General features: G+C 45.0%; 2 protein-coding genes across 3 annotated transcripts in view; one reads left to right on the forward strand and one right to left on the reverse strand.

Moving 5' to 3' along the window:
* The window catches only part of rbpjb (recombination signal binding protein for immunoglobulin kappa J region b), a 35,340-nt gene extending 21,260 nt beyond the window's left edge, over positions 1-14,080 (forward strand). For both annotated transcript variants that reach the window (XM_034556629.1, XM_034556630.1), the window contains exons 3-11: positions 6,056-6,151; positions 8,562-8,727; positions 9,081-9,255; positions 10,083-10,220; positions 10,544-10,656; positions 10,802-10,942; positions 11,217-11,372; positions 11,461-11,564; positions 12,299-14,080. In XM_034556629.1, coding sequence (XP_034412520.1) covers positions 6,056-6,151; positions 8,562-8,727; positions 9,081-9,255; positions 10,083-10,220; positions 10,544-10,656; positions 10,802-10,942; positions 11,217-11,372; positions 11,461-11,564; positions 12,299-12,623 — 1,414 coding nt within the window. In that variant the 3' untranslated portion in view covers positions 12,624-14,080. The remainder of the gene's footprint in view (positions 1-6,055; positions 6,152-8,561; positions 8,728-9,080; positions 9,256-10,082; positions 10,221-10,543; positions 10,657-10,801; positions 10,943-11,216; positions 11,373-11,460; positions 11,565-12,298) is intronic.
* A 4,524-nt stretch (positions 14,081-18,604) lies between these two features.
* Positions 18,605-23,684, reverse strand: cckar (cholecystokinin A receptor). The gene is made up of 5 exons (XM_034556631.1): positions 23,557-23,684; positions 22,738-22,989; positions 20,572-20,833; positions 19,999-20,126; positions 18,605-19,367 (listed from the first exon to the last, which is right to left on the reverse strand). The coding sequence occupies exons 1-5, from the start codon at positions 23,675-23,677 to the stop codon at positions 18,757-18,759; spliced, it is 1,374 nt and encodes a 457-aa protein (XP_034412522.1). The 5' UTR covers positions 23,678-23,684; the 3' UTR covers positions 18,605-18,756.
* Positions 23,685-24,303: the final 619 nt, after the last annotated feature.

Below are 24,303 nucleotides of genomic sequence, written 5' to 3' on the forward strand. Positions count from 1 at the left end.
GTTGCCACGGAAACCCCTGTAATTGCCGTTCGCCTTCAGCAACAGAATTTGACTGCGATCCTAATTGTTGGAGCTGCGGGCGAGGTGTCGTAAAAAATAGTAGGACAGAACTAGGGTATGAAAAGCTGTCCGCCCTTTTTTTCTCATTGTAATGCTTCACGTAGTCGGCGGAAAGTTCATGTGCTTATTGCAAAACAAACAACTGCATGAAATTCACTGTTATTCAGCTCGCCGTTGTGGAGGCAGAGATGAGCTCCTTTCTGACGGTGATGCAGATCAAGTTGGAGTTGCATTGGCCACAGTTTTACTGCAGATTGGCTGCATGTTGCTGCCACAATAACAGCAGCATACCAAAGCAACAACATTGCATGCGTCGTTTATTTTTCGAGTGTAATTCTGGCCTCCGCACAGCTGTTATCGGTTGACCCCTGCTGTATCACATCATTTTAGTTTCCGCTGTTGATAGTTCATTAGTTTGATCGCTGTAGTTTTTCACTCTCCGAGACATGCTTTGATTTGCGTTTTGTTGGAAAACAAGCCAGAAAAGCAATAATTCATCTTTTCAGAGGGCTCTCCGTCTAAGCCTGGGCTCTGTGTGCTGTGTGCAGCATAGCGTCTACCAACAGCGCTGCAAGTTTGGGATTATTTGGTTCCTCTCATGTTTGTGCCAAGTCATTTGGGTGAACGCACAATGTTGATGGATGTTGTGGCTTGCTTCTGTGTGTATGTGTGTTGTGTGTGTGTGTGTGTGTTAGCTAGCACTTGTTGGCGTTTCTCTTTGTTACTGGGTTTGCTTGCACGTTGGTGTGTGCGCACGTGCTCGTCATTTGCGCGCGGCACTCAGTGGGGAAAATAAGGGGTTGCACACCGCCCGGAACAGCCGAGCATGGTATTGAGAAAAAAAAAAAAAAAAAAAAAAGGGGCCCCAGCACCTTTTGATGTGTCCCCATCTTCATTCATGTGCTGCCAGTCCGCTGGCTTCCACTGGCCCTTCCATTGGTCTGATTGTTCCCATGGCCAGATATATGACGGACACAAAACACTCTGTACCCAGCAGCCCCAAAGGCTTAAAAACGGTGTGCTTGTGTGTGCGCTTGTACCCCTGTGTATCACGGTGTTGTGTTCTTTGTGTTCATCTCTTTGTATTTGGCTCGGTGTCCTTGTGTCTGTATGTTCACTCAACAACAACAGCCCCAAGACTTTCTGTCAGGCAGCAGCGCAGACAGCTATAACAGTGCGCCGTCCTGCAGGGGCTTTTTAGGGAAACTCAAGCTCTGGGTCCTGCAGGGCCGCCCTGTCAGGAAGGCTACTCGACTGGAAATGCAATACACGCACGCATACGCACACGTCTTACATTCAGGTAGACACACGTGCACAAACACACGTGCACAAACACACGTGCACACAAACGGACACAACTCACGGACATACAGGCGGGATAAGCTGCCTCCTCTGTTCGGGGAGCCGCCCCTTCAAGGGCTTATTCTCCCAAACAACAGGGGAAGGGCCGGCTCTGCAGACTCCATCGCCTCAGATGGAAACGCTCAATCGTTGCCTCTTTCAGAAATTCAGACGAAAATAAAACTCCAATGACTGGTAGTTTGTGCCAGGCTATTGTTTGATCTGGAGCTGCACACTTGTGTTCCAGAATAATTTCCTTTTGCACCCCCCCTGACCCCACCCACCACCATCCTTATGGCTATCTAAATTTCCGTTTGCAGTCACAAAACAATTCGAATAAAAAACACTTGTTTTTACCCCCGTCATCGGCCGCTGGACGACACACACTTACTTGTAAGATATCCGAGCTGAGATCTGGTGCAAGATCCTGTTGTTTTAGGCTCACAAGGGCCTTCTGGAGGTCGGACATCGAACGGGCACCTGTCCGCAGGCGGTGACCTCGCTCCCAGATTCACAAGCTCACCACCGATTTTAAAAGGAGGGCGAGCGGCCTGAACATGCGGATTGTTAACGTCTCGACCCGAACCCGACACCACGGATGTGTGCAATCAGCCTTTTGTGATTCACAGGGGCGCACGCTAATTTCAGTCTGATCATCTTAATTGAGCTATTTCACAAGTGTGCGTGTGTGCGTGTGTGTGTGTGTGTGTGCGTGTGTGTGCGTGCGTGCGTGTGTGCGTGTGTCACAGGGGGTCATGTGACAGCGCCGCTTCGCTGTAGACGCTGTGGCAGATGTACGGGACAGATGCCTGTCTGCTCTGCTGCATCTGTAGCCTGGCTTAGCTTAGCCCCGCCTCTCTCACACACACACACACACACACACACACACACACACACACACACACACACACACACTCGCCCGCCCGACCCCCCGTAGTGCCGGCTGTTGAATATTTGTCTCTTCTTGTAAATCTGTCTGGCACATTTTTGTCTCACTTGTCTCTGTTGTGTTTATCTTTCTTCCTCATTCCATTCCACCTCTTCTTCTTCTCTTTTATTTGCATTGGCTGAATTCCCTTTAGCACATTTCTTTATTATTAAAAAAACCGCAGCTCGGTGCTTGTTTGCTCCTGTCCTGTGTTGGCTCCGCCCCTCCTCCCTTTTATTACTTACATTTAGCATATTTGGCCTAAATAACTGTGCATGTGTCTTGTTAGTTAGGTCACTGTAACAAGCAGGTAAACAGTCGCCACCTGCATCACAAATTGGATCGCAGCTTTCTTTTGTTTTCGTTTTTATTGCTAGTTAATAGTTTTGGGTTACTCCTTATTTATTACATCTGAATGTGGCTTTGTGTGTATTTCTGTTACGGTTGAAATACCTACTACCCCAACTCCCGGTCTCCCAGTTTGCTTTTGTTTGTTGTTTTGTTTATCCTTATTCTTTTCCATGCGAATATATCTGAATAGTTGTCATTTTGTGTGTCTGCACGCCACCCGTTCCTAGGAAGTTGGGCTGAGCACTGGTCGCTGTCGCTCTCACTTCTTCTTTTCATCTTCGGCTTTCAGAAAGGAGAACACAACTCTGTCGCTCTCTTAATGTCACTTAAATGGCTCATAAAATATTGTTGACTGAAATCATTTGCAATCTTTTGTTTTTTTACATTGTCGCTCATTAGTGAAATCATTTCCTTTACCTCTCTCTATTGTAACTCTCCTCAATTACTTGCTAGTTGCTGCTCAAATATAGCTATTAATGGTGCTCAACTATCGCTATTAATGGGGCTCAAATATAGCTATTAATGGGGCTCAACTATAGCTATTAATTGGGCTCAAATATAGCTGTTAATGGAGCTCAACTATAGCTATTAATGGGGCTCAAATATAGCTATTAATGGGGCTCAAATATAGCTATTAATGGGGCTCAACTATAGCTATTAATGGGGCTCAAATATAGCTATTAATGGGGCTCAAATATAGCTATTAATGGAGCTCAACTATAGCTATTAATGGGGCTCAAATATAGCTGTTAATGGTGCACAGAGTATGGAGCCCATTCATGCTCATTAGTGAATGGGCTCCATCTCCATATTTTTTTTATATGTTCAACTGTTATACTATGAACAGCCTCATAGTCATTTTGACAACAGTTTAACATGTATTGCAAACATCTGCATTTTATACATTGGGTGTGTCAACTCAAGTTTAAGCGATTTTGTCTTTTCCGTTCTTTTGCATATGATTTTTATCTCCTTGAAGTCTATAAATGTGTCTAAATATTTTGTTGTAAAAATATTCAATGCCAAGATGCCGTGATTTGTATGGATGCAACATTACATCAATTGAGAATTACTTCCGAGCATCGTCGTCTTCACATTTAGAAACATTTTGTAAACCTCGGCTTCTTCCCCCGCTATTGAATCTCAAATTCGTCAGGTTTCTAATCAACAACACGAGTTTGAGTTTTTTTTTGTTGAGGTTTTGTTTTGTGTTATCCGTCTGATCCCAGGGTCTTCTGTTTTGTTTGAGCGCTGCCACATGCGGAGGGGGAGGGGGGGGAGGGGGAGGGGGAGGGGGAGGGGGGGGGCATCTTTTGGTACCTATTCAGAGGTTATTTTTTAGTGGTAGCTGTGATGTGGATCACGATGCTTAAGAGGACATTGCAGAAGAAACCATTGTGAGTGAAGCATTTCCGTCTTGACCGGGGGGGGGAAAACGGTTTCTCCTCAACTTGGCCAAAGTGGTCTGGAACGGCTTAGTGAGCAGCAAAAGTCCGGGCTGTCGCACGAAAACCAGCCCGGCGCTGGTGTGAGAAGACTGTGCTGCAATGTATGAGATGACGCTTGATCAAAGAGAGCCAGTGGTATGGGGCTGATTACATTTCTGCTTTTTGGGGGCAATTGGAAATAATTGGATCACACGCCAGTTTGGTATCGAGCACACAAGCAGGAGCAAAAGGGATGGATTGCCTGTTCCGGTCCTTTTTAACTTCAGGTGCCGTTTTCACAACGCCTGTTTGGTCTTTAAAACCAATATATTCATATTCAATTTCAAGAAAAAGCGTTGGATCCTCACAATTGGGAATCTGGAACGTGGTTGATTTTTTTATTTATTTTTTGCTGCATACTGTGCAGCCACAATGCGTGTTGTTTTATCTGTGATGTCACCCTTGATGCAAGTCTGGCATGGGTCACGGGCAACGTCAGCGGGCTTGGGGCTGAGCGGTTCTGCACACGATCACTCGTACCCGTGAGCTCGGGAGGCTCCCCGGAGTTCACGGCGTCTGTATCGGGAGTGAGGTGAGTGTTTTCGCTCGCTCCAGCCCCAGAGGAAGGTCGTGTCACTTTTAATGTAAACATGAGGGGGAAAAAGTGCATCCTCCAAAAAAAAAAAAATTTGTCAGATGAGTCTTTAATCAAACCACGAAAGGCTCGAGTTGTGTTGTACCTTTTTTTTTTCTTCTTCTCCTGGCTTGATTTAGGAAAAGAAAATAATTTTCTCCATGTGGTGTGTAAACGGTATCAGACTGCATCGGATCAGTTAAATGGCCTCAAGTGTTTGGAATTCCAGGATGGTACCTCCTTTTTTTAAAAAAATATTTTCATTTCTAATTTATAAAATACTGAGTTAACAACAGAGCAAAAAGCATTCTACGATGCCGAAAACACAATTGTCTCATCGCACCGAGAGAAGAAATACAACGTTTCCCCGACCATTATTAATGGATGAACCAAAAAAAATCCCTCTCCGCCTTCCTCCTCCTTCTCCTCCTCTGTACACCCCCACACCCCCTCCCACACACACTTACACACACACACACACTGCGAGGGGCCCCCTTTTGCTTTCAATAACAAAAGCCTTGTCTAACCCGAGCATGCGGCCCAGCATTGCGTGGCAGAGTGGAAAGCTGTGTGTCTGAGTGGGAAGCCCTCGGAGCGCCCCGGCGTGTCAGGTGTCACTGACATCTGTGCCTGAGCGCCGATTGGGTCAGGGTGTGTTGATGTCCATGCGTGTGATGCGTCTTAATTGTGCATCCAAGCATGATCTCTGACCTCTTGCTTTTCAGCACGGCATAAGCTCTACTGGTCTCCCCAACAAAAATATTTAAATGATTTTTAGACTTGTCTGTGTAAAGGAGGAGGGGGGGGGGGGTGGTGTGACTGAAGTAATTGGAGCGCGGATCTTGCAACATTTTGACACGAGATGAGGAATCTTTGCTGGTGAGCTCAGCTCTGTTTGTTTTTAGTTTTTTTTTTTTCAGCTCTGGTGTTTTCTTTTCCCTTCTTCCTCTCTTTACCTCCCTCCCCACCGCCCCCTAGTCACCCTCGTCTCCCCCCTCCGTGCTCCTCACTGTCCCTCTGAGTCGGTCATTTACATTTCAGCCCCCCCCCCCCCTCATCCCCAAACGGACCCAGCTGGGGGAAGAACATAGCGTTTTTTTGGCGAGCAGGCTGCGAGGCTCTCCAGAGGTCGTTGTGAGTGTACTGAATGTGTTCTCTTTCCCCACTTAGCACGTTTTATTTGTATTATTTTGTTTACGCTAAAACCTACTCGACGATGCGCGGTGACCCCCCCCCCCACGTCATCTGCTGGATCACCGAGTTGCTCGTTAACGAACTTCTGTCCCTCTCTCTCTCTCTTTTCTCGCCCTGCAGAGAAGCGATGAGGAATTACCTGAAGGAGCGAGGTGACCAAACTGTCATGATCCTGCACGCAAAGGTTGCACAGAAATCCTATGGCAATGAGAAAAGGTTAGTGTCCTCCCCCCCCCCCACACACACACACACACACACACACACACACACACACACACACACACACACACACACACACACACACACACACTCTGGTATGATGCCTTTATCAAGGTTTCCTCGGTCCCCATAATTGAAAGTTGTTTGGATTTGAGAAAATAAAGTAAGGTTTCACAGGTTCACAGATGGAAAATGCACCCAATTTCATCAGTATGTGTAATCACTTTGGATCTCTCTCCACTGTAGGATTAGCACTTTCACATTCTTAAAGCTCATTTCTTCTCAGTCTCAGAGGAGACGTTCTTCATTTCGGGAAATATGCTCTGTGTTCTCGCTGAAGGTTGAAATGTTTGATGAATCTGAAGCTATAGCCGCCAGTCAGTTACTTGAAGCAACTAAATCCTTCTCCCAGCGCCTCGAAAAAGATAATTAAGTGACTTTTATCTTTCCAAAAACTGAAATTCATTATTATTTTTTGGGGTGGGTTACGTGCCAGACTATTTCTTGGCCGGGAGCCATCGGACTGTCTTCTTGTTTCCCGTCTATGTGCTTTCACTTTACTTTTTAAAAAAAATATAATTTTGACCCTTGTCATGCCTCACTCCAATTTTGATCAAATTTTTGTCGAAATAGGTAGTAAAAAAAAGACACAGTTGTGTGAAAGTGGCAACCTCTTCTTCTGAACGATGCTGAAGAAGCCGTTCTACACCTAATGTTGAGTACTTAAAGGAGGCTATTAGCATCATGCAGGAACACACACACACACACACACACACACACACACACTTGCGAAGGGTTTATGGAGAGGGTAACGTATGTCACTCGAGGGGCTCCGGCTAAGGAGCGAGTGAAGAGCACACATTCCAGCTCGCCTCAGTGGTACCTCGACCCTTCTTGACCTCCCATATCAAAAGAGGTCAGAGGAGGAAGCGAGCGGCGTTCAGGTGAAGGCCGCAGCGAGGCGGAAGGAAAAGGGAGCAGGGAGAGGGCGGTGATGGGGAGATTTTTTTTTTTTAAAAAGCTCCTGGGGGGTGTACTAGTGAAACCCTGGAGCATCTAGGTGTAAGGATTCAAGGACAAGAGCGTACAAGTCTCAGAGGTTCTTGAAGTGTTGCCGTCTCTCTCTTGAACTCTGCAGCTCATCTTTTCTTCCTCGAGCCCTTCCCGTAACTCTACTCTCACCTTTTACCTCTCACTCTCAAACTTTTCATAGCTCTCCACCCCCCCATCCCCCGCTTCTTTTCGCTCATTATGCAACTCTCTTCAGCGCTCCGTCCTCCGCCTGTTTTCTTGGCCGAGCTGCAGCGCTGCTTGCGATCTCATCAGGCCCACCATCTCTTGGCAAATCAGCCTGTCCTCTTAAAGCGACACCAGTGAAGCGAATGGCAACGAGAGGAACCATCCAAACTCTTGCCACATGTGCGCCTGTACAGGTTTCGGTGTCTGTGAGCCGCTCAACGGCCTCGACTAGTGTGTGCTCAGTTAAAACCACAGTGTCTGTTACCAGTTGACCAGCTGTCGCTAACAAAAAGTGTGCTTAGCCGAATGATTTCTGCTGCATCCCAGTCTGTGTTTCAACATGAGAAAAAAAAACCTGTGACGCTCACGTCGGTCCCGTGCCGCTGATTACATGTAAAGTAACCATGGAGCCCGAGAAAGTGGGCGCACGGAGAATGCAAACGGGCTCTTTTTCTTTCGGTCTGCTCTTCTTTTTTTTTAGGAGGTGAAAGTAGACAAACACCCACAGAGAGACAGACGTTGCGAAATAGGTCGTGTTCCAGTTCCACACTGACGCACATGAGTTTGTTTGAAGTTCTGCTGGACCAGTCACGAGTCGATTTCCCCTTTGATAAGGCTAAATATGACTCTTTTTTTTTTAAACTTATTTTTATTTATTTTTTAATGGAGTTCAGTAATTAGAAAGTATTTCAAAGGAGCGGAGCAGGAAAAGTACGACATCCTGAAATGGAAATGTATTTCAAGAGATCGGTTTCATGCTGGGCTGCTCATGTTAACATCTGCTAAATGAAACTGGACAGCTTAAGGAAAGAGTGCTCAGTTAGATTGTATTCAACAGTGTGTTGGGAACCGTTTCTGACCGTCTGGGTGAGGCGAAGCACAGGTCTGCCCTCTGCTGGCGGACGTGAAGAGATGCACGTTGTGTCTTTTTAAAGAGTAACACTTGTTTAGACCCTCGGTTTGTGGACCCCTTTTTTTTTTTTTTTAAAACATACTTCTCTTTACAGTAGCAAAGTGAAATATTAGTTAATAACATAAAAATAAAGATATATTTTGACCTTCTGAAGCGGTTTCACATTTGGGAATGCTTAAGTGAATATCAATGAAGGAGAATTCAGTCAATTCAGTCCAAACATTCATCAACGTGTGTATTTGTGCACGCGTTCAGGTTCTTCTGCCCTCCTCCCTGCGTATACCTGATGGGAAGTGGCTGGAAGAAAAAGAAGGAGCAGATGGAGCGAGACGGCTGCTCCGAGCAGGAGTCGCAGCCGTGCGCCTTCATCGGCATCGGCAACAGCGATCAAGAAATGCAACAGCTTAATTTAGAGGGAAAGGTACAACACACACACACACACACACTCTGTCACTTTCTTTCACACAGATATACTGTACATGCGGTTATTCAGTAGAAGCTGACACAGCTGCACACCTTCCCTCCAGGCTCTTTACAGTAATAATACTGGAAGTCTTGTCACTTGGCTTCAGTGCAGCCAAGGTTTTTTTCTTTCTCTGTTGACAGTGATGACACATGGAACTGTAACGTGAGCCGTGTTCCAGTGTCACTCTGTGTGTGTATATCTTTTCCAGGAATTATTCATTTTCAACAGAGCGGAAAAAAATAATAATAATACATGTAACGAGTTCTGATTGCTGTCGTTATTCTGCCTCCCCCGCCTTGTCCACCCAGAACTATTGCACAGCCAAAACCTTGTACATATCCGACTCCGACAAGAGAAAGCACTTCATGTTGTCCGTCAAGATGTTCTACGGCAACAGCGCTGACATCGGTGTCTTCCTCAGCAAGAGGATCAAAGTCATCTCCAAGCCCTCCAAAAAGAAGCAGTCGCTCAAAAACGCCGACTGTAAGTTTGTGCGTCTCTCTTGTGTCGAGCACATTTATGCCCGTTGTTTGTGTTGAGGACACTGATGCGTTCTGACGTTGGCTGGAGTGTGTACTTCACTGTGTGTGTGTGTGTGTGTGTGTGTGTGTGTTTATATTCTTCAGTACATTCTATGTTCACGAAGATACATTTCTAACAGAAGTATTAGCAATGTCCAGGATGATAATGTGCCAATTATTAACACCCATTGAACAGATTTTTAACACATCGTATATCACTTATGTACTAAACTGGATAGTTAAACCAAAAGTCTTCAAATATTATGTTTAAATGAAGCTTAAGTGACGGGGAAAATATGGCGCTCTGGAGGTCTGAATAGAGGGCACGATTTTGATGCACACACCAACACAGACGTCATAGCTTAATAAAAAAGAATGGAGGATAGAAAGAGGGAAATAAGTCACTTAAAAGGTCTCGCAGCAAAGAAAGGAAGCTTGCACATTTCAGTTTGGTATTTCTTTCTTTATATATTATTATATTGCTTATTCAAGTATTTCAATATGACTTTGATTTCAATCTTGTTTAAATCTTCTAATGTTTTTTTATTCCGTTTAATTTTATTTACACTTTCGATTTGAAATGTTTGATTTGTGTTTTATTATTATCAGTATTCTTATGGTTGATAAGAACAGTACCATGGTGTTGTATGTCCAACCACCAGAGGGCAGCATAGCGTCACTTGAGTGCCCAGTAACCCAGTTATGTGGTCACCTCCTGTCCCTGTCATCACGGCTGTGAGCGACACCTTTGGGTGGTTCTAACCGCGTCTCCCGTGTGTTTTCCCGCAGTGTGCATCGCATCGGGGACCAAGGTGGCGCTGTTCAACCGGCTTCGGTCCCAAACGGTCAGCACGCGCTATCTACACGTGGAGGGCGGCAACTTTCACGCCAGCTCCCAGCAGTGGGGCGCCTTTTACATCCACCTGCGTGAGTCTCACTCTGCCCCGTAGCACAAGCACGAACATGTCGAATTCTGAAACGCTTCACACCATCCAGGAGCGTGAGGACACGAGGGGTTTGACGGCGTGTCACTTGGGTCTCGCCGTCTCTCTCTCTCTCTCTCTCTGCTCTTTTTGTAAATGCATCCGACAGTAAAGTAATTACACAGCATGAGTCATGGCGGACAAAGAAAAGGGCTCGATCGACCGAATGTGGGTTTGAGTGAAACCGGAAAACAACGTCGAGGCTCGTTGGGGTTATTTGCTGCAGCGCTGACTCCTTCTTCTCTCCCGCATTGTGCGTTTTTTCAGTGGACGACGAGGAGTCAGAAGGAGAAGAGTTCACCGTGAGAGACGGTTACATCCACTACGGCCAGACGGTCAAGCTGGTTTGCTCCGTCACCGGCATGGCCCTGCCCAGACTGGTAAAAAGAACACACTCCATTTGAGATTAGAAAGATCTGAACACTAGAAACTTGTCAGCTTAAGACGATAACACCAAAAACACGGCGACCTTCTTTTTCCCTTTTTCTCTCTCGTCTAATCCCCGTCTTTTCTTCTCCCCGTCAGATCATCCGTAAAGTGGACAAGCAGACGGCGCTGCTCGACGCCGACGACCCCGTCTCCCAGCTCCACAAGTGTGCCTTCTACCTGAAGGACACGGAACGCATGTACCTGTGCCTTTCCCAAGAAAGGATCATCCAGTTTCAAGTTAGTGTCTTTTATTTCAATTTAAATGGACCGAATTGAAAGAGATTTTGGCCTCAAATCATGCGTGTGTTCTTCATCTTTTATTATTATCTTATGGGGATGTTTTAGGGTGGTATTTTGTCTTTTTGAAGAAGACTCCGCTCCTCTCCAGCCCTTGCTTAAAATCTCGTGAATCCCAAGAGGGCCATGTGATTGCAGTCATGATGAGAGTCGTCTGTTGGTGGTTATCGCTGCACCAGATGTGCATTAAGGTCACGACTCCCCCTTCTGCTAGGCCACTCCATGCCCGAAGGAACCAAACAAGGAGATGATCAACGACGGCGCCTCCTGGACAATCATCAGCACAGACAAGGCTGAATACACTTTCTACGAGGGCATGGGCCCGGTCCACTCGCCTGTCACCCCCGTGCCTGTGGTAGAGAGCTTACAGGTAGACATTATTTTGGATACGCAGTCTCCTCCCCCCCCCAGTCCTCCGTATATCGGCGAAGTTACTAAGTGATCTTCTTTGTCTGCAGCTAAACGGTGGAGGCGATGTCGCCATGCTGGAGCTGACGGGACAGAACTTCACTCCAAATCTGCGGGTCTGGTTCGGAGACGTAGAGGCGGAGACCATGTACAGGTGTGCCTCTTACTTTTTAATGTTATTCACTCGGCTACGTGATGGACTCCTTCCCTTTCTTGGCCGAAATGAGATCCGATGTCTTCCCCGGAACTTCTCATTAGCATACAAATAGTCTATTATAACTAATTTAAGGATTTATTAGGGATCATGCTGTCACAGAAAAGGATAGGCTTTTATGTGTAATCCCTATAATGGAGATATGAATAAGTTAGTCGTCTAATTTGAATTAATAAAAGCTTTCGAAATGCTCTCTGTCAGACTTGATGCTTCCTTTGAATGCATAATGGCTCAAGTTGTTCACGACTGCTTCTTCAAACCGGTTCGGTGGTTGTTTTACTTCGGCTGAGCCAACAATCCTTTCAGAGCCAAGTTACTGCAATACACCATTGTAAAAAGACCTAAGATGTTAATGAGGCTTCATTTGTAATAAGAGTCCCCGTTCGGCTTCGGTATGACGTGTAATAGACTTTGGGTCAGTTAATAGGACAATTTGTCAACTGTCAGATATTTTGGATTTATCCCCTTTCACAATCTCTTGCATTAGCCTGGTGTGGGCCCTGTCGCCAACATCGCTGATCATTATATCCTTGCATGTATCCAGATCGATTAATTTCGAAACACCCCCAAGCATAATTCATAATTCCCTCCTAAATGAAACCCCCGTTTTTGCATCATAGACCCGATCCTGTATGTCTGACATCGCCCCTGTTTCTCTCCCACCGAACTCTCAGGTGTGCGGAGAGCATGCTGTGCGTGGTGCCCGACATCTCCGCCTTCCGCGAGGGCTGGCGCTGGGTGCGGCAGCCCGTCCAGGTGCCCGTCACGCTGGTCAGGAACGACGGCATCATCTATTCCACCACGCTGACCTTCACCTACACGCCGGAGCCCGGGCCGCGGCCGCACTGCAGCGCCGCCGGGGCCATCCTGCGGGCCGGAAGCTCCAGCCTGCTCAGCAACAACAGCCAGGAGGCCGGCCCCGGCGTCTACGGCCCCAACAGCACCTCCAACGCGGGAGTCACGTCCTCATCCTCCGCCGCCGCAGCCGTGGTCTCCTAACGCACACAGGGGGCCACTCAATGCTATATGCCTTGTACCACAAGGTATATAAAGACTACGGGAAATAATAAACAAAGACTGACTCACTCTAAAGTGCTGCGTATTAATTTTGGATACAAAGAAGCTGAAATGGAAAAAGAAAAAGGGTGGGAGAAAAAGGAGCGAAACGCAGGGGAAATCTGAAGGAGTGACATCACAGCGCTGTCAGCCAACGGGAATAAGCGAAGAAAAAAAAAAAGGTGCTCCTCGACACGCCCTCTCTCCCGTGGCTACTTTAGGGACCTGCCTATCCAGCTCTGGGGTTTGGAATGAGTGACATTCCTGCAGGCTCGGAGCACCAGCACCTTTCTGCGGCTGTGAGAATGGAAACCACAACAACAATACATCCAAATACATGGACAAAAAACAACAACAAAAAAAAACGAAATCTCTTGGAAAAGGAAAGTATATTTTTTTTGCGCCACCCTGCTCCCCCTCCTTTTTGCTCCCAAACCTCCTCCCACCACTTGTTTTATAATTATTCCTTTTTTTTTTTGCATTGATTTGTGGTTTCCTAAAGGGGGCTGGATGTATTGTTGTTGGAGGGAGCGCAGAAGGATGCAGAGGGACACACATAAAACGTGATGATAACATAGTTTTTATGGACCAAGGATCTTGTATAAGCTTTAGTAAAGGTACATTTTTCTCCATACCTTTTTTGTATTAAACATATAGTACACTTTTGTTACCAAATAGTTTCTATTCTTCCTCTGAGCTTGGGCTTTGTTTTCCCCCTTTGAGGTCCAAAATACCAACCTGTATGTTATTGTGACCTTACTACAAACGCCTGTTGTTCAGTCTATCGGATTGGACTTTTAAAAAAAATGTTTTGATACTCTTGCTTCTTCTGTTGGGGGGGGGGGGGGAATATGAAGTCTGGGTTGTTTATTTACATGAGCGGAAGGTTGGGTTTTTGTTTGTTTGTTTTTTTTAGATTGGGGAATAACCTCAGAGGGCCTATGTTTTTATCATTGGTTTTCATGAAGTCTTTAAAAAGAAAAGCTTTAAGCAACGCCTCTGCCTTGCCTGCAATACTCTATGTGCGCTATGTCTCCTTTTGGAAAGTATACACATCAGTACATCTCACACGGAGCCACAGCAACATTTGCAGAATACGTGAAAACAAAACAAACAAAAAAAAAAAAATAGACTTCCACGGTTACGAAAGCAAGTCTGTTTGAAACTAATGTAACAAGCGTAGTCATTGAAAGGATAGCCTTAGTACTGTATATTCTTACTGTGTACACAGTCGAACCGCTCACATATCTAATATCCTGTATCTGTTGCTCTGTCGGTCACTGTTAGCGAATCATAGCGTCGTGAAACTCCAAAAGCTGCACCTCCCCAAAAGGTGTCTTCCATCGTGTCCTGTGAGTTCTGCTGGCGTTTTTTAAACCCCAGCGCTTTTTCCAAAAAAAGAAAGACGGACACTTTTCAATTTGATGTGGCCTTAACCGATAACTTTAATTACAAAAAAAACAAAACAAGTACTTCACCTTTTTGGTACCTGCTGTTTTCTCGGGGGGGTGGGAGGGAAGGGGGCGGGGGACCCCCGTGCGTAGCACAGAAACAAGCTGATGCCTCGCTTCTTGCCGGAAACCACCTTGTCACGCAGAGCAGCCTTCCGAAGGGTCTCTCGGCCTTCGTTCTTTTCTTGGTGTACAAGTACAATAAGCCCGTTTTTTAATCCCGTGCGGTGCCCGGCACCTTTTCACTTTTTGGTACAATGTCTCACGAGCGCCGTAAGCTCTTTACAGCCTTCTTCTTCTTTTTTTTCTTTTTTTTTTTTTATCAAAAAAAAAAAAAAAAAAAAAGGATCTCCTGTGGTTTATTATCTTTGCAGAAACAAGCTTGTGTACATTGTTAACTCACTGTCCGAGTAGTTGCACTCATCTGTGTTCATGGTGACCGCGTCTCCTGTAGGAGTATAAAGGCCTTCTAAATGTGTGTGTTATCGAAATATGTGCATTTCCAAACAGAACAGCAATATTGTACAGGTCATTTCATCGTTTCTTTGTCCGCCTGAGCACTAGTTCACCAGCCAGCAAAGCGCGCGCGTGTGTGTGTGCGAGTGTGTGTGTGTGTGTGTGTAACTGTCGTATGTAGTTGCTGTAATGGAGTATTGAGTCAGACTCGCTCCATTTTAAAGTGTGTTCCAACTGCTCTCCAAAAAAGAAAAAAGAACTTGAGATTCACGGTGTTTCTGTCTTCCGCCACGATCCGACTGTCTTGATTCATGTGGAGGAACATTCAAAGGCAATACTTGTGGTTTAGTATTACAGTACAACTGTATACACTTCCGGGGGAGGTGGGGGTGGGGTGGGGTGGGGGGGGGGGAGAGAACAACAATACTGTAACTTGAATGTCTGCTTAATGAAAGTGTTCCAGAATTTTCCTACAAATCAAACCCTTGAAATAGGAACAAAAAAGGATTTGCTTGCAACCCCCCCCCCCCTTCATTGTAAAAAAAATAAAATAAAAAAGAATAAAAAAAATATTAAGTTATGCCCCCATTTCGCCACCCTCGCCCACCTGTTAATGTTAAATGTTTTATATTGTAATATTGATATTTTTTAAATTATTGGTACAAAGTCCTCCCCTTGTCTTATGTCAAAAACAAACAAACAAAAAAAATAAATAAGAAAAGTGCATTATTGCCCGTGCTGCCTAGGTTGGCCTGGGAGTGTATTCTTTTATTTTGTTGTTGTTCTTCTTTCAAAGAGGCCACTTCCTGTTCACGCCGCGCAAATCGCCGATGAGTCGGCGCCGCAGCGGCAGTTGTAGCGTCGGAGCCGTCGGGCGCCGAGCCGCGGGTCGACCTTTGAACCCTTTACTCTGCAGGATGGAGGTCACGCAATCCTAACTGTAGATCTTTCAGTGTTTTTTTTCTTCTTCTTCTACTGGCTCTAAAGTTCAGTGAGTTTTTATTTTGAACATAGCCTCTGTGACCCCCACCCCTCCCTCCTCGAGCTTGGATATTTTTGGGTTTTTGTTTACATGCTGAGTCGCCTCTTACGGCAAACCGCCCCCCCCCCTGGCTCCTCTGAATCTCCCCACGCGAGTCTGAACAGAGCAGCTTTGTTGCATTGGATCATACTAATAAATAAAAAGGGGGGCGGAGGGGCGATGCATGCTCTTCAAAATGTGTCGCCTTGACAATCTGAGCTGGTTTACAGTTTTTATTTCTCTCTTGGGACGTTAGGAGAGAGGAAAGATATACCGAATAACTTGATGTCAAGCCTTGCGCGTAAAGGGGACGAATGGTCGTCAAAAGGGGTAAAAAATAAATAAAATAAATGTAACACGCCTTCTTGAAAAAAAGCACGCTGTATCAACCACGAGGAGAAAGAGAGACACAAAAAAACTAAAACCGCCATCTCATTGTTGCTTTCACACGCAAAAGATATCTGAACCGGTTTCTTTCTCTCTGGTCACGTTTGTTTTACTCTTCCAAAAGCAGCTGTTCTTGTGTTTGTTTGTTTTTGTTTGTTTTTTTACAATGAGCTCTGAACAATGTATGTATCCTCTAATATGCCAAATGTCTTCTTTTTTTTTTTTATAATGTAGTTTTCATGCACTGCTAAACAAAACTGGGCAGAGTGAGAGGCAGCTTTAAACGGATACAAAATAAAATAAAAAGAAAGGAGTGTGGAGCCCTCAGCCTCACTCCTTCACTGTCGGGCTAACCTAATCTTTTCCTCTCACACATTTCATCCTCACTCTCTACCGCTCATGTTTATGTGTATGTACATTTGGAGTTCCACCTCCCCTTTTTTAAAATTTTATTTTTTAACACGCAGACTTTTTTTTCGCTACAGTCGAATCACCTTTTCATCTTCCTCCTCTTCCTCTCCTCCTCCTCCACGTGCGTTCACTCTCACTGTGTCTGTGTGTTATTCTAGTGAATGGTGAGCAGAGGTGTCATTGTGGTAGTGTACTCAGTGCTCAAAGGGTTGCTGATGGTAGAAACCTGTGCCGTTTGTAACATTTTAGCAATAACGTCAAAACAAAAGGGGACGGTGTTTTTATTTTTTTGTTTTTATTTGTTTTATAACATACTGTTAGTTTTTGGGTTTTTTTTGTACATATTGCAGCTCCATGTCATGCTCAAATCTGTATGTCATTTAAAAGAAGAAAAGGAAAAAAAACAAAAAAAACAAAGGAGAAAAAAAAAAACAACTTGCAATATTGGCATAAAAATGAGAAATAAAAAAAAAAGTGATATAAAATCTCCCTTTTTGTGTGATGTTTTTAATTGTGTACGCATGTATTTTATTGTTTGTTTTTTTACACATTGATATGCCAGATTTCTCTCCTCCAGTCACGGTTAAGCATCTCCCAGGGCTTCTGGCGTCCACCAAGCACAAATGGAGCTCTTATCCTCGGGAAGAAGTCCCAGCAGATTCCCCCCTTGTCTGGGCCCTAATGCCCTCTGTCCTTTAATCCACTTTCATTAAAGCCGTTAAAAGCTCCAAGTTACTCTGCCCCCGATACTTGGCCGCTCAACGTCTTTAAAACCAAAAGAACACTTTTAATATTTACAGTACAAACCCGTAAACTCACCGATCTACATTCAATTACGGTTTGACGGGACTTCCGTCCAGGTGAGCACGTCATCGTGCAATAAAAACAAAATCCTCTATGGATGCGTTTTTTAAAAGTACGTATTTATATACAACAGTATTACATTGCGACACGTAGAAACGAGAAGGGAAAAAAAAAGTAAACAAATAAGTTGCTACATGAACGCTGCTGCATTTAACTGGAAATCAGGTGGGTGATGCCGGGAATTCTGCTCTTTGAAGAAGAAGAAGTGATACAGGTGTTCAAAATCCCACTAAATGATAAGGCCTCTGCAGTTCCCGTAACACACACACACACACACACACACACACACACACACACACAGTACATCCCCCGTAGGCACACAAACACAGTGGGTCAAGGACGAGAGCAGAACTATTTGTGCACTGCAGGACTGTTTTGATGCTCCTGATTACGGTTACATTGTGACAAATAACAGCCTGCTTACGAATGTATATACTGTGTATTGTTACTATATTTAATACGACTTTCAGACTGCTTTTAAATGGTTGCGCTTTGAGCGAGGATGCACGTGTTCGGGGAGTAGCGAGCGGACGGCCGGTGGACAAATGAGTTGTGCGAGTGTGTGAAAGGGTGTTTCTGGTATGTTTTGTTAAATTTAAATGTATTTCTCAGTTTCGAGGCAACACCCGTGGGTGAGAAATTGAAAATACAAATTGTCATTTTGTGGGCGAAGTGTTCCTTTTGAGGAGCTAAACTTCCCGATAGCCTCCGATGGTTGAGTCCAATCGTGACCTTGGCCCTTTAGCTGTGTAGGAGCTCTCGGTCCGATCACATGGTCTTCATCGGCATCATCGAGTTGGCCCCATTCGTCATGGAAACGTGCGACACTTTATGGACCTCTCATCCGCGTCGGCTTAAAAGTTGAGTTCCTTTCGTGACGTCGGACCGTTTCCATGACAACATGGACATACTCAATCTGCTGGTGAAGAGGAGGCGTGATCGAAGAGAAGCTCTTAAATGACTCTTGAGGTGGGATTCATTTGTCAACTGATGGGAGTCGTGAAAGAATATCACCTTTGACCTTTGAACCTTTTTGTCTTTCTTTCTAAAGCAGACTTTAGTGTGAACTGTTCTCATAACAGGTAAGTAAAAATAAAAATTAAAAAAAAGACATACTTTTCTTGCAAAAACAATGAACGTGCATGGAAAGACTATTTGGTCGCCGTGCAGCTACAGTTGCAAGCCGACCGCTAAAATGTGTGTAAAGAGAGCGCTAAACGGCATTAATTAGTATTCTGCTTCATATAAGCGTCAGACGTCAGGCCCTTCGACATGTTTACATGATCGGGGGTCAAACGCGCCTGGACGCTGCCAGCTTTGGAAAACAAAACAACAAAAAAAAAGATCTGTCTGCGTTGATCTGCTGTGAAACCCGACTGCTTCCACGTTAACGACAATTGAACCCACGTCGCGTCACACCTTGAGCAAAAGCGACGCAGCTGCTCACAAACTAGTCCCACCTCTCACGCAGAGGTGCCGGTCCCGTTTAGGTCAGCTCGCTCCAGGTTGAGGCCCGGATGCCGGTGTAGGTGAAGCGCGTGCCGGCTCCGCTTGGCGGGACGTGACCGTTCTGCTCGGTGACCTTTGGCCTCCCCCTTGACCCGCCCGCTCCCACTTTGGCCTCCCCGATGCCGGCTGACCTCACAAAGCCGCCGCCGCCGCCGCCCCCTCCTACGCCTCTCCTCCCCAAGCAGCGGCAGCAGGTGAACGTGGCCAGCATGCCCTGGCGGAAGCGCTTGTTCATGAAGCAGTAGATGATGGGGTTGACGCAGGCCGAGGTGTAAGACAGCAGGTGGATGTAGGAGATCGGCGCCCCGGTCAGGCGGTAGGCCGAGCGCTGGTCGAAAGCCTGCCACGCGTTGACCACAAAAACGGGAGTCCAGCACAGGAAAAAGAGGAAGACGATGACCAGGAGCATGCGGATCACGCGCTTCTTGGCCATCAGGTTGGCCGTGGAGCTGCCGCAGCACACGCGGCCCACCGGGGGCTTGCTGCTGGGGGTGCCGGTACTCAGGGTGATGCTCTTCTTTTTAGACGGCTGCAGGTAGCAGCCGTCACTGTCACCGGGTTTGATGCTGCCAGTGCTGAGCTGTCTTTCTGCCGGGGGCGGGGGGGGGGGGGGGGGGGGGGGTGTCGGGGCAGTATGAGAGGAAAAGACTGACGTGTCAAGAGTGCAGTTTCATCAGCAGTATACAATCCCTCATGGCTTGGAAAATTGAGGTTATGTCTGCCACTAAAGACTTATAAATGTAAGATTTTCCGGAAAGCCAGGGATACATTTCCAAAAGATTACGGGGAAAAAATAATATTGTATATGTCAAGGTAAAGGATAACCTCTTTATTTTTTCTTTTGGACCCTGTAAATTCTCACTTGAGCGAACACATTTAGATAAATCCGCAGCAGAAAATAGTCCCAAAGGAATACACATTTTACTTTTGCTAAAATCTACAGTTTTTTTTAGGGAATTCTTTAGCCTCCTAAAAAGAAACTATAAGCTTCTGATGTGTTTTTAAAGATTCATGTCTTCAGTACAAACTAGTGGGCTGGGAGCTAAATACCACAGACAGATTAGGGAAGTCATAAAGTATTGAGACATGGACTGAGATATTGGTTTTGGTCATTTCATATAATTAATTTACTATAGGAACATATATAATAACGCTCGCCTTTATCCTTATTGTTTTAAAGGATTGCTTTTGATTACTTTGCTATGTTTTATTTCCATACCTCTGCTAGATTTCCTGCTGGACAGCTCAAATGTGATGCCCCGGTAGAGCTCCAGGCAAATGAGTCCGTAGGCTGACATAATGACGATCCCGGGGATTAGGAAGAGCAGCAGCACCAGGGACACATACCTGCAAGGACGAAGTCAGGGGAGTAAGAGCACTAATGTTACTGTAATCAACAACAGAGATAATATTAGAATCCTCCGCATGACAACATAACATTTATATTGTATTTGATGGGTCCTTGTATATTTTCTACATTGTTTTATCTTTTTTTCTTCTTCTGTTAAAGCAATTTAAAGCCCGTTGGCCAACATGTCTTGTTTTAAATAAATCAACCTGCGATTTAGAATTGTGTGCTTTTATTTTGAAGGGTCAGATCTGTGTCATGCCAGAAGATTCCCCCCAGGTGGTCGTCTCTCACCAGCAGCAGCAGACTGAGAAAATCAATAAAGGTGGGCCATCTTACATTAGCGAGGTGCTACTTTAGCCGCCGCCCACTCTGAGTGCATCTGAGTGTGAAGGCGGCCTGCTGGGACAGTAACGGTATACGCCGCTCCTATTTTCAGCTCACCACGACTGCTGGATGACGTCGTTGGGCCACACGAGGCGGCACATGAATCCGGTGCTGTTGTTGTGGCGGGTGAAGGGCTTGAGGACACTAGAAACGGGGTACGGCAGCATCAGGATGAAGGACACCACCCAGGTGGCAGTGATGACCTTGGCGGCGTGGGATTTGGTTTGCCACGTCCTGGAGGTCAGCGGGTTGCAAATGGCGCTGTAGCGCTCCAGGGAGATGGCCACCAAGTTGAACGTGGAAACACTCACGGAGACGCCTGCACAGAGGAGACGGCCCGCATGGTTTCGGTGCATTAGAACTATAATCTGATGCGTGATGACCCGCCATATCTGACCATGGCAATCAAATAAAGCGTCAGCTTTTCTTTGTTTTTTAAGGAATAGTTTGACATTTTGGGAAGTACAAGTCAGAAGAGAAGATTGACATCAGACGCTTGGCTTAGCATAAAGACGGAAAAGACATGGGAGTGGTATCAAACTGAGTTCATTTCCCAGAATGCAACGTTTCCTTTAATTTGGTATCATTTCCATCCACCTTGGTTCTGTTTGTTCTCCCTCTGTAGTGGGCTGGTCAGCATCCTCACAACATGTGGCTACATAGTGCTCGTGATGCTCTGGCACATTCATTTTTAGTACACATTCAATCACACGTTAATAAGGTAGTATCAGCGTTAACACACTCGGTAACGAAGAAGTATAAATACATTCAAATTATGAGAAGTGACACGCAAGCAGATGAACACACGGACAAATGAGGCAATGATCCTGGACGACAGGAAGTGAGGGGAGAAATGAAAATGTGATTTCCATAGCGGCCCTGTAATCGGATGAGAATGAAATATTAGTAAAAAGGTGCGCCATCTGTAATGACTACCTTGTTACAGTGAAGGCCTTCTGTGAGAGAGAGAGAGAGAGAGAGAGAGGAACTTCTGGAATTCATCACAATCAGGGCCACAAACTCATATTACATTATGATTGTTGCACGTTTAACTACAAGCTAAACTAAAAGCAGGCGTTTTGGTTCGGTTATACATTCTGTACATTATAGTTGAACACCAACACGCCATTAAAGTGCTGACGATGCTTTAAAAGTTGAGTGGATGGCCTTTGTCTCCCTCAACTCCTGCTCTGATTTGATTTGCCTGTGTGTGACTTAAGTGGGTCAGGTTGTGCTGTTTACATGCGCTGAGTCCTCTGTTCATATCTTACATCACACCTCTGCAAATTGCATATCGGACCGTGTCGGATTGGCCGCTTGTACGAACTCGCCTTGAGCTCCGATTCAGAGTGAACTTTTTCCCTTCGACAGATGTGACTGCAGAACACCGCCTTCAGTGTCCAACTCTGCAAAGGCAGCATCATCCTGAACGGCGGAGCTCAAACAGACTTTAAAGTTGGGTGGGAAAAGGGACCTGAACTTATTGCACGGGGTTTAATTCTTCATTTCCAATTGGACATTTGTGTTGCCAGTCGTCCATCATTTTGCTGGAGACTCATTATAATAAAGCCTCTGTGTAAAATATTCATGAGGGTGAATGTACTGTAGAAAAAAAACAGTAGATAATAGTCTAGATTGCACATAGAAATATACATATTGAAGAAGGAAAAACTGAACTGGTGCGACAGGTGTGGCTTTAGGTAAATCATGTTTACTTTGACTCAAACTATTTTTAGCTCGTTTTTAACTCACTAAATCAACGTGAACATGCCGGTAAATGCACCTTTGTGCAGGACATGGCATTTGATGACTGTAAATATCCTCTCTCTGCGACACAATTACCATACAAATAAAAAAAAAACACAGTATCAATGCACAATGTATCCAGCGTGTCATCTTTTTGCATCGAGCATGAAGGCAATGAAGCATCGGTGCAACACTTTTACACATTTCAATCCAACTTAAATGAAACACCTGAAATAGAGGCAAATATTCTATTTCCAACCCGTCATTTTATTTACTTGAGTAAAAGAAAGTCTACTTTGGAGATGATAATATATTGTATTTCAACAATAGATGAGTGATAAGGTCAATTAGTCATTTAAGTTCAGAAAACAGCACAATTTAACTAATGATGATTTGAGACCACAAAAACACAACAATTATGATATACTTCAAATTAAAGATGACCAACAATAATCCAACGCCGCAAACTTCACTCACCCATGAAGTACATGACCAGCTTGCACATGCCGGTGCCGAAGATGAAGTCCCTCATGAGGTTGGGGATGAGGGTGAAGGGGATGCAGACCAGAGAGACCATCAGGTCGCTGATGGCCAGAGACAGCAGAAAGAGGTTGGTGACGGTCCTCATGCGCCGGTTCCTCACCAGGACTGCGATGATGAGGCTGTTGCCCAGGACGCTGAGGAGGAAGATGAGGCTGTAGAGGACGATCCGCACTGTCTGGTTGATGTCTGAGAGGAACGGGAGACACATGAATGCATTCTTACAATGTGTGCTTTATACTCACACTCTGCTTCAGGCGTTGATTTGCATTGCATTAACACACTAATTCACTATAATACTTCTAAAATATTCCTATCCCTTAACTCGTATATTGGAGGGCAGTATCTCTCACCATAAGACTGACTGCAATTTCAAAAATGTTGCGTCCTTCCTCTTAGATTTTCTCCGCAGAAATGCGCAAACCTTGTGCCATTTAATGCTATATATTGTATCCATAACGTGTTTAATGGCATATCAGTGTTCACTGACAACACATGTGTAACTAATTTAGCAAATAAGAGCAAATAGACTGTATTGGCTTTGTGGAGGTACTGAGCCATATGTGCGTAATGCGCTCATGACGCAATTAAATGCCCAAAACAGTCGCTCTTTTGGCACAAACTGGAGACAATTTGTGTTGCATTTGGCACAAAAACATAATATCACAACTCTAAATACAACAATTTGCTTTTCGACAGAATGTTACACATCATTTTTGTTCGACACGTCACATAAAATAGATAAATTCACTGTACCTTTCGGGGAAGGTTCCTGCTCGCCCTCGCACTCCGAAATATTCTTGATTCCAAAATTACATAAAATCTTGTTCAGGTCGGTTGAGTTGATGAGCATGTCGTGTATTGTAAACGTCTCCATGGCGCTTTTTCTCCTGTTGCCTTAAGTAAAAATCAGTCATATGATATGAACAGCATGCAGCAGGCTCCAAATAATGAAATGTGTGCCAACAGTTCGCCTCGGTCGGTTTAAAAAAAAAAAAAGAGAAGAAATAAGGAAAATAATATTACTGGTCTCTACAAGTTTCCGTGCGCTCTCAGTCTGACTCGTGCTCAGCCTTTCCATCTACTGAGCATGTGCACGGGGTGCATTCTTTAGTGCTCAACCCGCCTTTAAGGTCCGTGCAAGTCAGCATCTCGCCCCTTTTGAATTTATTTATTTATTTTTCAATATATATAGATTTTTTATTCTAATAAAACAGTCGTAAATCATTTTAAGTAATGGAGGTGTTTGCACGGTGGTATGTTGTCTGCGTTGATTCTTTATTAATACCTCGTCATGTCAAATCCCATCATTTATATGAGAGCAACGACGGGCCAAAAAATATCAAGTCAAGGTGCAAAAACTGAAATGAAACGCATTTTCTAAATGTCAGATGTCTGGAGCCATATACTGCGTCGAGGCTATCCATGTTCATGCCTCCATGACACATTTCAAAGCATGGCATTGCCTGCAGTGGCATTTCATGTGAACATGTCAGCAGCAAT

This window comes from Cyclopterus lumpus, chromosome 18 (assembly GCF_009769545.1).
Source record: "Cyclopterus lumpus isolate fCycLum1 chromosome 18, fCycLum1.pri, whole genome shotgun sequence".
NCBI lineage: Eukaryota > Metazoa > Chordata > Actinopteri > Perciformes > Cyclopteridae > Cyclopterus > Cyclopterus lumpus.